This window comes from Haliotis rufescens, unplaced genomic scaffold, assembly GCF_023055435.1.
Source record: "Haliotis rufescens isolate VD_foot unplaced genomic scaffold, xgHalRufe1.0.p SCAF_15, whole genome shotgun sequence".
Lineage (NCBI taxonomy): Eukaryota > Metazoa > Mollusca > Gastropoda > Lepetellida > Haliotidae > Haliotis > Haliotis rufescens.
The window spans coordinates 25,390,002-25,406,442 of NW_025963835.1; the positions used below are offsets into that span (position 1 = coordinate 25,390,002).

The window sequence follows — 16,441 nt, forward strand, 5'->3', positions numbered from 1 at the left end:
CTTACTGGGGCTGGGACTAGTTCAAATTACTACCTAGGTACAAAACCCAAGTACCTGACCCTGCCTCGGTACCCAGCCCCCTATTACCTGACCCTGCCTGGGTAGCCAGCCCCTTATAACCTGACCTTACCTGGGTACCCAGCCCCCTATTACCTGACCCTACCTGGGTACCCAGCCCCCTATTACCTTACCCTACCTGGTTAGCCAGCCCCCTATTACCTGACCCTGCCTGGGTACCCAGCCCCCTATTACCTGACCGTGCCTGGGTAGCCAGCCCCTTATAACCTGATCTTACCTGGGTAGCCGACCCCTATTACCTGACCCTACCTGGGTACCTAGCACCCTATTACCTTACCCTACCTGGTTAGCCAGCCCCCTATTACCTGACCCTGCCTGGGTAGCCAGCCCCCTATTACCTGACCCTGCCTGGGTAGCCAGCCCCTTATAACCTGACCCTACCTGGGTAGCCAGCCCCTTATAACCTGACCCTACCTGGGTAGCCGACCCCTATTACCTGACCCTACCTGGGTACCCAGCCCCCTATTACCTTACCCTACCTGGTTAGCCAACCCCGTATTACCTGACCCTGCCCCCTATTACCTGACCCTGCCTGGGTACCCAGCCCCCTATTACCTGACCCTGCCTGGGTACCCAGCCCCCTATTACCTGACCCTACCTGGGTACCCAGCCCCCTATTACCTGACCCTGCCTGGGTAGCCAGCCCCTTATAACCTGACCCTACCTGGGTAGCCGACCCCTATTACCTGACCCTACTTGGGTAGCCGACCCCTTTTACCTGACCCTACCTGGGAAGCTGACCCCCTATTACCTCACTTTTGTAAATAATCATAACTGATGTCCATGAAAACTGACCTTGACCTCCAGATCAATCTGCCTGTTCTTGTCATTGATCTCGGCCTTGACCTTGGCCAGTTCCAGAATGTCAAGGCTGCGCTCCTTCTGAATCTTCACCAGCTTCTCCTCCAGAGTCTGACAATGAGAACACCACAATCACTGGGTGAGCTAGCTATTTGTCTAAGAAGCCTCAGAGGCTTGCGATTTGGGTAAGATTCTCTATCGTGTTTATAGTCTTTAAAGCATATATGATCCATAGAGGACCACAAAACAGTTATTACTGGGTTTGGAGGATATCTACTGATCACACGGATAGATGTGGCATAATTTTCCTTCTATATTATCCGATTTCCCCAATAAGATGCAAAGTTGACCTTGTTCTGTCTGCCGAACATTTCAAACTTGGACTTCAACAGATTCAGCTGGGCTTCCTTCTCGTCATGCGCCTGCAACAATAATCACAGGTTGTCAAATAGACAATCACATGGTTGTGAAGTAAATGTTGTTTCCTTTTTTGTTCTGAAAAATATATAGCCTGAGCTAAATATGTTTTAGTTACAGTCTGGCAAACATGTTTCTATGCTACTTGTTTGGTCCTCGTAATTGTAGTTAATTTGTTATTAAAATTTGAACTGATTATTTCATTTTGCCAGTCACATAAAAACATTATTTTTTCAAATCTTGGAAAAGATGTAAACAAAATGATATAGAAAAAAGTGGTTAAAACAGAATCACCAAATCCTCAAGGAAATTGTAAACAAGTACAAACAGGGGAGAATGGAAGCAATGATAGGTGCAAGATATGGTTACCAAAAAAAACAATTCAATGAACATTAATCTTCCAGTAATAGCTCACTAGGGCTGGCCAAAAAAATCAATAATCAGAATTATCCTCGATGGGAAGAAATATTAACATTTATCGATATGAAATTGTTGTCATCAATAATAACATACATAAACTATTGTGATGAAATAAAGTTCAGATTTATCAAAACAGACTTGTTATTTTCAATCTTGTCAATTGTTAAAGACAAAAAACAACTGTTTTTTCTATATCTCACTAAGTCCACAAATGTAATCCATGTATAAATGTGTCACTGATCATCAGTTGTGTGAAATGTTGATTTCTTTTGGGTCTTTCTTGCATATTGCTTGAAGTTACTTCTATAATATTTATTGATAATTTATAGATATTTAGTTTGTGATTATCGATCTCAATGATCTATATTGATAGCCAGCCCTATATCTCACATTACTTGACTGAGGAGCTACATGTTGACAGCCTCAGTTTACAGTGCATGGTTACATGGGATGATTTGTAGTTGTCAGTGGGTTATTATTAGCATGATCACAGTAAAACACATATTTTTGTTGATATTACTTCAGATCACAATACAATCTAGGATTCCTTTTCTTAAAGGCATCAAGTATCCATGAATCTGTTACCAGGGTGTTATCTTTATTTAACATCAAATATTTTAGAAAACTTATGGTAATGATTTAGCTTTAACCTCTGGTAAATCGTATCCAAAACATCTATTTAACCTGATATACAAACAGTATATTGCGTGTCAATGAAAAGCATGTAAGCAGTGTTCCCGTTTACTTTTTAAACTACCAGTCCACCGGGACTGGCAACTCTAAAAATTACCAGTCCCCCCAAGTTTTTGTCAGTCCCAACTTTTAGCAAATAAAAAAAGAATGAAAATTACCTGGTTTTAATTCTTTTAACATCATGTTCAATGCAATGACGTAATCTCTGAAGTAACTTTGTTAAATCGACAGGTCGTTTACATAAAGTTCAGTCCGATATTCTCCTTTTGTTGTTGTTAATATTTCAAGCCAAAGTTGCTACAAATACATAGTTAACCTCGAAGCAAAACGAAATGTGATTTGCTTGCACTAAAAATAGACAAGCGGAAACCCTGATGGTAACAGACAAGCTGACTTCATTCGAAACATATACTTGTATGAATATAGCCAATGTTTTTTTCAAAAATAAAGATCTATAAGGTACATTCTTTGTCGGTCCACAGGGACTGGCAGTCACATGAATTACCGGTCCAAGCCTAATTTTACTGGTAAAAGACTGGTAATTACCAGTAAACGGGAACACTGTGTAAGTAGATAACCATGAACGTAGATGAGGTCACGACACTGGCCCCGGTGACCTATCAAACGGAGGTTAGTATGACCTTTCCAGCATGTTGCTACAAAGCCTTTGTGCACAAAGTAGTCCTTGTTCAAACGTTCACTCCCTGAGCAGTAGGACATAAGAAGTGGGAGAATCCTTATCCTGATACAGCAGGACCTCCCTCTTGACCAAAGTATATGTGGATTTTTTTTCTTTAAATTGTAGCATATTTGTCTACATATTGACCATGTTGACCATGTTCGTATTGTTTTCATTATTCAGGCTCATACCCCTGATAAACACTTCACAGGTTTGTACACACAACATATACCCATGAGGTGAGGTGAAATGGGGTTTAACGTCGCGTCCAAGATAATTGCACTCATATAGCGACGTGCATATGTGTGTGTGTGTTTGCTTGTACTAGTCCAGACTGATGCCAATTTATAGTGCAAGCTCATATGTGTGGCACATGTCCATTTTCAGCCAAGTAATAAAATGAGGTCATGTATATCTCACAGAAGGCATTTCCCAGGCAAGGGAGTTAACTGACTATATACATACAGATTCCACCCAAGCCCAACTTGGCTAGAATTTCTGGGCTCAATCGTAGCACCACCAGTGGCTATTACAAGTTGTGTCCATTCTGTGTTCCTCCTATTGACCAATCAGATTCCACCTCTCATATTGCTTGCATTCAAACAAAATTGCGGTGCCCAATCAAGATGAGCTGATCGATAATCAAAATCTGTAATAAAACAGGTCTTACCTCGCAGGGTGCATAAAATCACTCGAGCACTTTGATCAAAAACATGAAAAGATTTGGAAAATATCTGTTGACCCCAAGTTGGCAGTAAATGTGCTTTGCAAAGCTTGCAATTGACCAATATCTACACAGCAGTTGTCGAACCACAATTTTGATTGAACTACCCATAGACTCGTTAGTCCAGCCAAAATATAACTCCATAATTCCAGCCTAGTTTGGCAGGGGAAACTGGATTTTTATAGTCAGTTAACTTTCTTGCCTCGGGAAGATGACAGAAATGAAATGAACGCTAAACCTAGCATGACTGACACTGAAGCAGTGTGCAGAGCAGATGGCTACAAGGCTGTCACATGTTTCCTGAGCGCTCATTGGTCTGAGATCCTGCTTAAGAGATCCTGCTTAATTCCCTCACACTGGAATCGGCTGATTCGTTGGTTAAATATAGCCCACTGAGTTCCTGGATGATGGGGAGAAAATGTGGTGTTTCACAGACCTGAGAAGTATTGACAATGGTGAGTACTAAAGAGTATCCACAAAAGCATTAGCACATCAATAACTTTACCAAACAGTTTCTATAGAGCTCAGGGTGACCATTGGAACAACCACCCCACTCACTGCTGTATGAGAGTTTTAACACGGATTACTTTGTGCAAGAAGGCTTGGTAGACAATTGTCTATGAAACTGGTATAAATATAACATGATTAATGATATGAAACTCTCCACCAAATGAACATGATTATATATAATACAGAGAATTCTTACGGGTTTCACAACCTGATTTACAGGTGGGACAGCTGGCTGTTCATCCTGAAATATGTCACAACTCCATTCCAGTTCATGATCAAACATCACTCACCTCCAACTTCAAACATTCAAAGAATATTTATCCCAAACTATTACAACTTAATCCTGTTATATGCTTCTCCTTTTACAGTGTGTGTTTGTTTGTTTGTTTATCACCGCACTCAGCAATATTCCAGCTATATAACAGCACTCAATCAAGTATGGACCACATAATCCAGTGTTTGACATCATGAGCATCCATTTACACAATTGGAATATGATGGCATCCATCCATCAAGTTAGCAAGTCTGTACACCCGATAATGTTAGTCACCTCTTACGACAAGCATGGGTTTGTGAAGTGAAGTTCTAACCCGGATTTTCACAGGGGCCCTTCATGTACACTTATGAGTGAGTTGGGTTTAACGCCGCTTTTAACAGTCTTCCAGTTACATCATGGCGTGTCAGCTTAATGTGGGAGGAAAGCCCGAAGTGATGCAGGTCTCAGATGTTTACCACTACGGTGAAACCCACGAGCACGGGTATGGTGCTGACAAACCTAGAAACATAATTGGGGCGAACCGGGATTCGAACCCATAATCATAGGTTTCTGGCATGCCCAAGGGACGCAACTCTGCACAGCGAATCGCGGCGCCTTAGACGACTGGGCCACCCGTGCCCCCTGTACACTTATGAGAAAACACACTAGACACTAACTCCCCGACAGCTACTGACTGTAATAGAGCCTTCAGAGATAACACATGACTTACGTTTCTCTTGACGCCACGCTCCATGGCATTGGTGTCCAGCTGTCTCTGCATCAGATGGATCTGATCTCGCAGCTCCAGCTCCTGGCGCTGCGCAGCAGATAGAAGAGACCTTGCCTCACTCAGTGCCAGATTCGACTCATTCAGCTCTTGTCTCACCGAGGCCAGACTACTGTTGTTGTTCTGGTTCAAGTTCTAGATTGAAATATGTGGTCATTCTTAAAGTTCAGTACAAATGCAGCTTTGATACTTAATGTTCAAAAATGTTTTCCTTCCATGACATGATGTTGTTAATCACAAACTATGTCAAGTTTTTATCGAAAAATATTAAGCTAAAAAGAAATACTGATGTTACAGCATGTTCAGATGAACTGACAGACACATCAGTTCACTGTCACTCTGACATCTGTTTCACATCTGTAACAAGTAGTTAAAAAAAGCCTCAAAACTCTTATTCAAGCAAATTTATAAAATAGAACAAGGCTCTGTAGCTCACCTGAATGTTTCTGAATATATTATTAGATCACAACGGTCATACAAGGGTAAAGAAAAATAAGCAAAGAAATGACACAAGTATCTACACAAGACATATCCTCACAGTAAGTTCATTGAATTTAAACACTTATTCAAACATAACTGGCTTTGTAGAGAGCCAACTCTATATTCATCATGAAGGTCAATTGTTGAAGCTGTGTCAAACATCACAATACATAGTAACAAAAATAAAATATATATATAAAAATATGTTATTGGACATAGCACATATATTTCTGCATATGACATTTCATAATGAAATTGCAAAAATGGCTTAGCATTTGGCAAAAATGATATTTTCAATATGGCTGCCTTGGCAGCCATGTTTAAACTCAAATTTTAGAAACACCATCCCTCAGGTCATATACTATGTATGTACACACGCAATGTTAGCTTCATCATGTTCATAAATCAAGAGGTTTCAGAGATGTCGGAAATGCAGAAAAACTTGAAAGTGGTGGTCAAAGAGTGGGTGAGTGAGTGAGTTGGGTTTAACGCCGCTTTTAACAGTATTCCAGTCATATCGCGGCATGTGGTGGTCAAAGATTCTAGGTGTGTCAAAGATCAAAAGATGGAAACAAAAGTATGATACGTTATTCCACATGGCACATACTGAATGCATATCATGTCTGCCATGTATAAAATCAGATCGGGATTCTATAAGCAGTCTTAACTATAGCTTTGATCATCCAGTCAGCTTTATAGGCCTTTGTGATTTCAGAGGAGATGTTGAAAACATAAATGTGAACAATAGCCACATATACAGACAAACAAACCCTCCTACATTCAGTCAGGTGAGCTACAAATCTCCAAGCAACCCCTTTTAGGTTAAAACCACAACTGACCTTGCTCTGATCCTGTGCATCCAGCTTCTTCTTCAGTGAGTCCATCTCCGTCTGCAGCTTCTCGTTCTGATCCTTCAGGTCATCCACACCATCCGTCTCTTCCAACAACGTCTCCAGCTCCTTCTGCAGCGTTGCTGTCATCTCCGTCAGCTGCTTCACCCGTTCCTCCAACTTCACCTTCTCCTGTTTGAGACTGACCAACTCGGACGTCGGATCACTACTTTTGCCATCTGCTACCTTCTTCTGGTCAAGCTGTTTCTGAAGGCCATTGACCTTGGCCTCAAGGTATCTTTTTTCCTGCTCAAGGTCATCAACCTGATTGTCTTTGGACACAGCAAAAGACTTTGTTCTTTTCAAGCTATTTCTGACCAGCTGAAGCTCATCAACTTGAGATTCAAGCTTAAGTTTCTCTGTCTTCAGTTCAGCTGCCTTCTCTGCCTGAGATTTGGACTTTTCCAGGGAAACCCTCAGGTCAGCATTTTCTTTCATAAGTGACACAACCTTATCTTGTACAGAATGCCTCCTACCACCCTGATCATTCATCTTGTGAATCTGTTCTTTGCTTCGGCTGAGTTCTTGTTCAAGATCACCAGTCACTTTTTCTAATCTCTTGACTTTGTCCTCAAGGTCATTCTTTGCCTTCTGAAGGTCACTTTCATGCATGGATGTCCTCTTTCTCAAATTGTCCCGATTGAGATTATCTTTCTCCTTTTCAAGAGTTTCAACCTTTCGTTGAAGGTCAGATTTCTCTGTCTGCAACCTGTCAACCAAAGAACGTCTGCTGTCACCACCAGATTTCTCACGGCTTTTTTTCTCCAAATCCTCCACCTTCTTCTCAAGTACTTCTTTTTCACTTTCCAGTTTCCTTAACTTTTCCTCTAGGGTTTGCTTCTCTTTCCCCAACTTATCCAACTGTACTACCTTTGTCTCCAGATCTTTCTTTTCAGTCTCTAAGTGGACCAAGCAGTTAACTTTAATCTCCAGTTCTCTCTTCTCCTTCTCGGATTTCTCCAAATCCTGTTTCTCCTTTTGTGTCTTCTTCAGCTTCTCTTCCAGGTCCCTCTTCTCCACCTCCATCTTCTCCAACCGACTCACCTTCCTCTCGAGAGTTCTCCTTTCTTCTTCAGCCTTCTGAACATCAAATTTCCCTTTTTCGAAATTCCGCAACTTGTCCTCTAAATCCTTATTCTCATTCTCCAGTCTTCCTAACCGAATGACCTTCACCTCCAGATCTCTCTTCTCATTCTCTGTCTTCTCCAATTCATACTTAATCATCTCCAACTTTTTAACCTTCTGTTCCAAGTCTTTCTTCTCAAGATTAAGTCTTTGTACAAGTAATTCTTTTTCCGCCCTATCTTCCTCTGTCCTAGACAGTCTCTGACTCTTCTCCTTGTCAGACTTCTCCATACTCATAAGCTTGTCCTTAAGCTCTTCTCCCTCTACCTGAAGTCGCTGCAACCTGGTCACTTTCCCCTGAAGCTCAAACTTATCAACTTCCACTTTCTCCAACTGACGAACCTTCTCTTCCAGACGAGACTTCTCCTTTTCATTTTTCTCCACATTCTTCAGCTTGTCCTTAAGCTCATCCACCTCCGCCTCAAGTCTCTGCAGCCTGATCACCTTCTCCTGTAACTCATGCTTCTCTTCCTCCACTTTCTCTAACCGCCGAATCTTCTCCTCCAGACCAGTCTTGTCCTTCTCCAACTTCTCCCTCACACCTTCCCTATCCTTCTCCCCACGCTCTAGCCTGGCTATCTTCCTCTCAAGCTCTCGTTTTTCCTTCTCCACACCCTGCAGCTGTTCCTCCAGCCTGTCCTTCTCCTTCTGGACTCTCTCCAGCCTCATCAGTTTAGTCTCCAGGTCCTGTTTCTCCCGAGTAACACTCCTCAGCTTCACCAGCTTCTGTTCCACTTCCTCCTTGTCCTTCTCCACTCTCTCCAACCGAGTCACCTTCCTCTCCAGTTGACCCTTCTCCCTCTCAATATCCCCCAACTTCCCAACCTTCACCTTCAAATCTTCCCTGTCCTTCTCAGAGTTCTTCAGCCTTCTTTCAATCTGTTCCTTCTCCTCAGAGAGATCCTCCATCTTGCTCTCAATGGCTCTCTTCTCTTGCTGTAGAGTGTTGATCTGGGCATTGAGCTCTGCCTTTGCCTTCATGCCCTCGTCCTGACTGGCAGATCTCCTCTGGAGGGACTCCATCCTCACCTGGAGGTTGGTCTTTTCCTCACACAGCTGCTGTATCTGAGTCTTGGACTCAGCAAGACGGCGGTCAGCAGACTTCAGCCTGTCAGTCAAGTCATCCACCTGTCTCTGCAGAGTGTCAGACTGGCTCTGGAGAGACGCAATCTTCTTCTCCAGGGTGAGCTTCTCTGAGCTCAACTTCTGTACAGAGGTGTCCAGTCTGAAAACAAAACACCCTCACTAAGACCTGATATCGTACTCATGGTATAAAGAGGATGTTTTCAACCATGCAGTGACACTTATATTGTGACAATTGATACATTACTTAGCACATTAGTGAGGTGAAAAGGGTATTAACATCATATTCAAGATTCTTGCACTTATATAGCAATGTGCATGCATTTGTGTGTGTGGCAGCTTGTACAGTACAACTAATGAGTTTTATAGCGCTTGCCCACTGAGGTACCAAGCTGCCGTTTTACATGGATAACCCACTCGACACAGTATACTGACTCCGAGCTATCCAGTCCTTGTTTTATCCCTTGGCGCCAAGCAAGCTAACGCCATTTGGTATGATGCAGTCGGGGATCAAATTACACTCACTGGGCTGACATTCTATCCATTACACTGTGGTAAACTTCTATGACGCCAACAAGACGAAGCATAGGTCTTTGAGCATATTTGATCATTTTAAGGTACACATATACTGGTCATGCAAATAATTATTAGCGAATATACCAGTATTGAGTGTTAACTGATTTGACATGATGTAACATCTGACCTTGAAGAGTATTCCTCCATGACATTTTTCTTCTCTCTTTCAGCTTCCTCACATTCATCTTGAAGTTTGGAAACAAGGATAGACAACTCCTCCAGTTCCTGAAAACAACATCAACAAGTACTTCATAAAACCCTTAATTCTGCGATTGAAGTCTCTATTAAAGTATGGGAGTTGTGATCATCTTAGCACTAAGTGAGATTTGTGGAACAGCGCCCTAGATTCTGCTTGACAAAGCAGTCAAAGTGTTGTGATATAATAGAGCCTATGCCGGAGACAGCTATCTCAAGTAGGCCAAGACATGTTTATTTGTTTGTTTGTTATTTGTTGTTTAACGCCGCACTCAGTAATATTACAGCTATATGACAGCTGTCTGTAAACAATCGAGTCTGAACCAGACAATCTAGTGATTGATATCATGAGCATCGACCCACGCAATTGGGATCGATGACATGCATCAACCAAGTCAGCGAGCCAGACCACACGATCCCGTTAGTCGCCTTTTACGATAAGCATAGTCGCCTTTTACGGCAAGCATGGGTTGCTGAAGACCTATTCTACCCCGGATCTTCACAGGTCGCCTAGACTAGTAGACAATCCTTTAGTGCATGAGGCATGTGACAACATATGAATATGTGTTGTGGGGAACTTAGCTCTGTTCAATCTTATTAAAATCAATTGTTAATGCTCGCTCCAAGAACATCACACTACGGGTCACGTTGGAATGACTTTTCATGAATTTTGACCAACCAATGAAATGACTTACAGGAACTCGACATTAGCCAGTTAGAAAGCAGCTTTCTGAGTTTTACAGGACTAGTTTCAAAATTGCAACTTCCTTTCTAAAGTTCTTGATTGAAAATTTGAAAACTGAATAAAAGAAAATTCTGGAATGTCTAATAGATGGACGAGATCGTATGGTAGTACTACAATGGGCTATGGAAAATCTCTACTGTTTCAAATGTTTATCACATTAACTGTCATTCGGAAAGCCTCATGTTAACCTTTTCAAGGTTGCATGATTAGAAAACACAGGAGCTCCTCGGCCACCTACTGAAACATCAGGTGCTACCTTATTCTGTTTGTCCAGGAGAGCCCTGTGCTCCTCGACCACCTACTGAAACATCAGGCACTACCTTATTCTGTTTGTCCAGGAGAGCCCTGTGCTCCTCAGCCACCTACTGAAACATCAGACACTACCTTATTCTGTTTGTCCAGGAGAGCCCTGTGCTCCTCGGCCACCTACTGAAACATCAGGCACTACCTTATTCTGTTTGTCCAGGAGAGCCCGGTGCTCCTCGGCCACCTAATGAAACATCAGGCACTACCTTATTCTGTTTGTCCAGGAGAGCCCTGTGCTCCTCGGCCACCTACTGAAACATCAGGCACTACCTTATTCTGTCTGTCCAGGAGAGCCCTGTGCTCCTCGGCCACCTACTGAAACATCAGGCACTACCTTATTCTGTCTGTCCAGGAGAGCCCTGTGCTCCTCGGCCACCTCCTGTTCTTGCTCCAGGTCCCGCTCCAGGCTCTGTTTCTCCTCCTCAAGGGCCTGGGTAAAAGTTAGAGAGCACATCATAAGTTTTGCAGATCAATAACTTCCCCCAGTTCCCTGGTACATAGATTAAATAAAACTGGAGCCACCACTGATCCTTGTGAGACGAGGACATAAATCATGAACCAGATATAAGCGGTGATAGTGTCAGCAATGACCAAGGGGTGATGACAAACTGCCACAGCTCATCTGCAGATTAACCACCTTCATGTTTCCATGCTTGGCACCTGGGAAGCAACTCTATGCCCACACACCATGAGACTATGCAGTGTACGTCCTGTGTGGGGTACTCACCTGCACCTGCAGGCGCAGCTCCCCGGACTTGACCTGCCTCTCTGCCAGGCAGCTCTTCATGGTGGACTGCAGGTCCTGGGGAGAAGGAGACACAGCATTGACTATCATACACCACCTGGAGTCTGTATAGCCTGTGATGTACAGGAGCTGTACAGACAAAGGCATGTACAGGTGTGGGCAATGTACAGGTGTTGTACATGTGGTGTACAGGTGTTGTACCGGTGTTGTACGGGTGTTGTACAGGTGTGGGCAATGTGCAGGTGTTGTACAGGTGTTGTGCAGGTGTTGTGCAGGTGTTGTACATGTGTTGTGCAGGTGTTGTGCAGGTGTTGTACATGTGTTGTACAGGTGTTGTACAGGTGTCGTACAGGTGTTGTACAAACCTTGATCAGCTGCTTCTGGTCCTGCACCTCCTGCTGGTACAGCTTCAGATGGTTGAACAGACTCTCCTTCTTCTGATTCTTGGACTCGTTCAGCACATTGGTTTCCGTCTGCTGCTGCTGCAGTTCCTAGAAGGACAAAGATGCTCATACACTCATCACGTACACCCACTGACATCACAAATCTCAATATGTCAACAACCTCACCCTCACCAGGCTCTTGTATGAACACACACACTCTCTTGGTAAAGCTTGCAAGCACTTTCTCTACATTGTGGCTATCCCTAACTACAAAGGATAACCTTACAAAAATTTCAAAGAACACAAATTTCAACTGAGTTGAGCCCTGTCATTTTAGGTCTGTGTATACAGTGTTATACATGTTCTACCTGTATGGTGTTCCTCATGTCGTCCTCCCTCCGGCGCCAAGCCTTGGCCTCCCCACTGTAGTGGTCAATCAGGGACTCCAGGTCCTGTACAGGGTAGACAGAGGACAGTGGTAGACAAACAGGGCAATGACAGCTGTGGTTATCAGTGAAGGAATCCAATTGTTCAGCTATTATAGGAAGTAATCAGCACTAAATAAAGATATGGTAACAGTTGGAATGGTACCTTGGAGTTCAGCAAAGAGTACTTGTTGAGTGAACATTTTAATCACTAGACTACCCCACCACCCAACTGACAGTACAGTACCAAGTGACTAAGAAACATTACCAAAACAGGCATGATAGACAGTACTCGGCAACACATTTCCAAAACAGGCATGGAAGACAGTACACGGTACAATTTCCAAAACAGGCATGGTAGACAGTACTCAGTAAACACATTTCCAAAACAGGCATGGTAGACAGTACTCGGCAACACATTTCCAAAACAGGCATGGTAGACAGTACTCAGTAAACACATTTCCAAAACGGGCATGGTAGACAGTACTCGGCAACACATTTCCAAAACAGGCATGGTAGACAGTACTCAGTAAATACATTTCCAAAACGGGCATGGTAGACAGTACTCGGCAACACATTTCCAAAACAGGCATGGTAGACAGTACTGGGCAACACATTTCCAAAACGAGCATGGAAGACAGTACTCGGTACAATTTCCAAAACAGGCATGGAAGACAGTACTCGGCAACACATTTCCAAAACAGGCATGGAAGACAGTACTCAGTAAACTCATTTCCAAAACGGGCATGGTAGACAGTACTCGGCAACACATTTCCAAAACAGGCATGGTAGACAGTACACGGCAACACATTTCCAAAACCGGCATGGAAGACAGTACACGGTACAATTTCCAAAACAGGCATGGAAGACAGTACTTGGCAACACATTTCCAAAACAGGCATGGAAGACAGTACACGGTACAATTTCCAAAACAGGCATGGTAGACAGTACTCGGTAAACACATTTCCAAAACGGGCATGGTAGACAGTACTCGGTAAACACATTTCAAAACGGGCATGGTAGACAGTACTCGGTAAACACATTTCCAAAACAGGCATGGTGGCTGCCAGACTCACCTTGATTTTGTCCTCCAGGTGGGTGCTGTTGAGAAGAGAAGGCCTCCCAGTCTGTAGAGTGACAAACAGCTCCTGCACAGAACATACCAAAAACTTACACTTGTTCCCCAACAGATGCATCAACATGTTAGTGTTACTACAAGGCAGCATTACCTATCACTTAAATTGTAGATGACACACTACACTCACCACTTTCTTCTTCCTGGGTTCTTCAGTTCGGACGATGTGCGGGACAGCGAGGCCATTCTCCCTCAGTGACGTGTTCATCTTGTTGTGGAGCAGCTCGATCTCATCAGCGTGTTCCTGTTCCTGCTGTTCATACGCCTCCACGAGGTCCTCGAGGTCCTGTGTCGGGTAATCATAACTAGGTACAGCAGAGACGAGTACACCAACAGAGACGAGTACACCAACAGAATCTAGTACACCTACAGAGACTAGTTACACCTACAGAGATGAGTACACCAACAGAGACAAGTTGACCAACAGAGACAAGTACACCAACAGAGACGAGTTGACCAACAGAGACCAGTTGACCAACAGAGGCAAGTACACCAACAGAGACGAGTACACCAACAGAGACGAGTTGACCAACAGAGGCAAGTACACCTACAGAATCTAGTACACCAACAGAGACGAGTACACCTACAGAGACTAGTTACACCTACAGAAACTAGTACACCAACAGAGACTAGTACACCTACAGAGACTAGTACACCAACAGAGACAAGTACACCAACAGAGACTAGTACACCAACAGAGACTAGTACACCAACAGAGACAAGTACACCTACAGAGACTAGTACACCAACAGAGACTAGTACACCAACAGAGACTAGTACACGAACAGAGACAAGTACACCAACAGAGACAAGTACACCTACAGAGACTAGTACACCTACAGAGACTAGTACACCAACAGAGACTAGTACACCAACAGAGACTAGTACACCAACAGAGACAAGTACACCAACAGAGACGAGTACACCAACAGAGACAAGTACACCAACAGAGACTTTTACATGAACAGAGACAAGTACACCTACAGAGACGAGTACACCAACAGAGACTAGTACACCAACAGAGACTAGTACACGAACAGAGACAAGTACACCAACAGAGACAAGTACACCTACAGAGACTTTTACATGAACAGAGACAAGTACACCTACAGAGACGAGTACACCAACAGAGACTAGTTACACCTACAGAGGCTAGTTACACCTACAGAGACTGTTGGCGCCCATGTCAACAAACCTCATAAGAAACAATTACAAAGTTGTTATCCTTGAAGTTTTGCCATAACATTTTTTCACCTGTATGCCTGCAGTGAACTTTTGTTACTGTCAGACAATCCTTGTGTCATGCAGGACTTAAACATCCAATGTCATGAGTTTTGTATATGTCATGTAATAAAGACATGAACGAATATACAGTATACATACCCTGAGTTTCTTGTTGAGATCATCGATGGATGCCTGCTTCTGATCCAGCTGCTGTTTCCACACCTCATCTCTGTTCTCCATCATCACCAGGTCTCGGCGTTGGTCATCCCTTGACTTCCTCCGCTCCTACAAAACAAACAACACTGGCTAACTTCTGCACTGGCTCCTAAACAACAAACAACACTGGCTAACTTCTGCACTGGCTCCTACACAACAAACAACACTGGCTAACTTCTGCCCTGGCTCCTACACAACAAACAACACTGGCTAACTTCTGCCCTGGCTCCTACACAACAAACAACACTGGCTAACTTCTGCACTGGCTCCTTAACAACAAACAACACTGGCTAACTTCTGCACTGGCTCCTACACAACAAACAACACTGGCTAACTTCTGCCCTGGCTCCTACACAACAAACAACACTGGCTAACTTCTGCACTGGCTCCTTAACAAAAAACAACACTGGCTAACTTCTGCCCTGACTCCTAGACAACAAACAACACTGGCTAACTTCTGCACTGGCTCCTTAACAAAAAACAACACTGGCTAACTTCTGCACTGACTCCTAGACAACAAACAACACTGGCTAACTTCTGCACTGACTCCCAGACAACAAACAACACTGGCTAACTTCTGCACTGGCTCCTAGACAACAAACAGCACTGGCTAACTTCTGCACTGACTCCTAAACAACAAACAACACTGGCTAACTTCTGCAGTTTTACCTAGACAACAAACAGCACTGGCTAACTTCTGCACTGACTCCTAGACAACAAACAGCACTGGCTAACTTCTGCAGTTTTACCTAGACAACAAACAACACTGGCTAACTTCTGCACTGGCTCCTAGACAACAAACAACACTGGCTAACTTCTGCCCTGGCTCCTACACAACAAACAACACTGACTAACTTCTGCACTGGCTCCTAGACAACAAACAACACTGACTAACTTCTGCACTGGCTCCTACACAACAAACAACACTGGCTAACTTCTGCCCTGGCTCCTACACAACAAACAACACTGGCTAACTTCTGCACTGACTCCCAGACAACAAACAACACTGGCTAACTTCTGCCCTGGCTCCTACACAACAAACAACACTGGCTAACTTCTGCACTGACTCCTAGACAACAAACAACACTGACTAACTTCTGCACTGGCTCCTAGACAACAAACAACACTGACTAACTTCTGCCCTGGCTCCTACACAACAAACAACACTGACTAACTTCTGCACTGGCTCCTAGACAACAAACAACACTGGCTAACTTCTGCACTGGCTCCTACACAACAAACAACACTGGCTAACTTCTGCACTGGCTCCTAAACAACAAACAACACTGACTAACTTCTGCAATGACTCCTAAACAACAAACAACACTGACTAACTTCTGCCCTGGCTCCTACACAACAAACAACACTGGCTAACTTCTGCACTGGCTCCTACACAACAAACAACACTGGCTAACTTCTGCCCTGGCTCCTACACAACAAACAACACTGGCTAACTTCTGCACTGGCTCCTACACAACAAACAACACTGGCTAACTTCTGCACTGGCTCCTACACAACAAACAACACTGGCTAACTTCTGCACTGGCT

General features: G+C 43.6%; 1 protein-coding gene across 1 annotated transcript in view; it reads right to left on the reverse strand.

Moving 5' to 3' along the window:
* The window catches only part of LOC124151011 (citron Rho-interacting kinase-like), a 52,202-nt gene that overhangs the window by 18,718 nt on the left and 17,043 nt on the right, over positions 1–16,441 (reverse strand). The window contains exons 13-26 of the mRNA XM_048396359.1: positions 14,837–14,962; positions 13,584–13,739; positions 13,395–13,466; positions 12,262–12,345; positions 11,876–12,001; positions 11,493–11,567; positions 11,142–11,195; positions 11,036–11,077; positions 9,647–9,744; positions 6,685–9,085; positions 5,309–5,500; positions 4,519–4,563; positions 1,230–1,301; positions 874–990 (exon numbers count right to left, since the gene is read on the reverse strand). Coding sequence (XP_048252316.1) covers positions 874–990; positions 1,230–1,301; positions 4,519–4,563; positions 5,309–5,500; positions 6,685–9,085; positions 9,647–9,744; positions 11,036–11,077; positions 11,142–11,195; positions 11,493–11,567; positions 11,876–12,001; positions 12,262–12,345; positions 13,395–13,466; positions 13,584–13,739; positions 14,837–14,962 — 3,660 coding nt within the window. The remainder of the gene's footprint in view (positions 1–873; positions 991–1,229; positions 1,302–4,518; positions 4,564–5,308; positions 5,501–6,684; positions 9,086–9,646; positions 9,745–11,035; positions 11,078–11,141; positions 11,196–11,492; positions 11,568–11,875; positions 12,002–12,261; positions 12,346–13,394; positions 13,467–13,583; positions 13,740–14,836; positions 14,963–16,441) is intronic.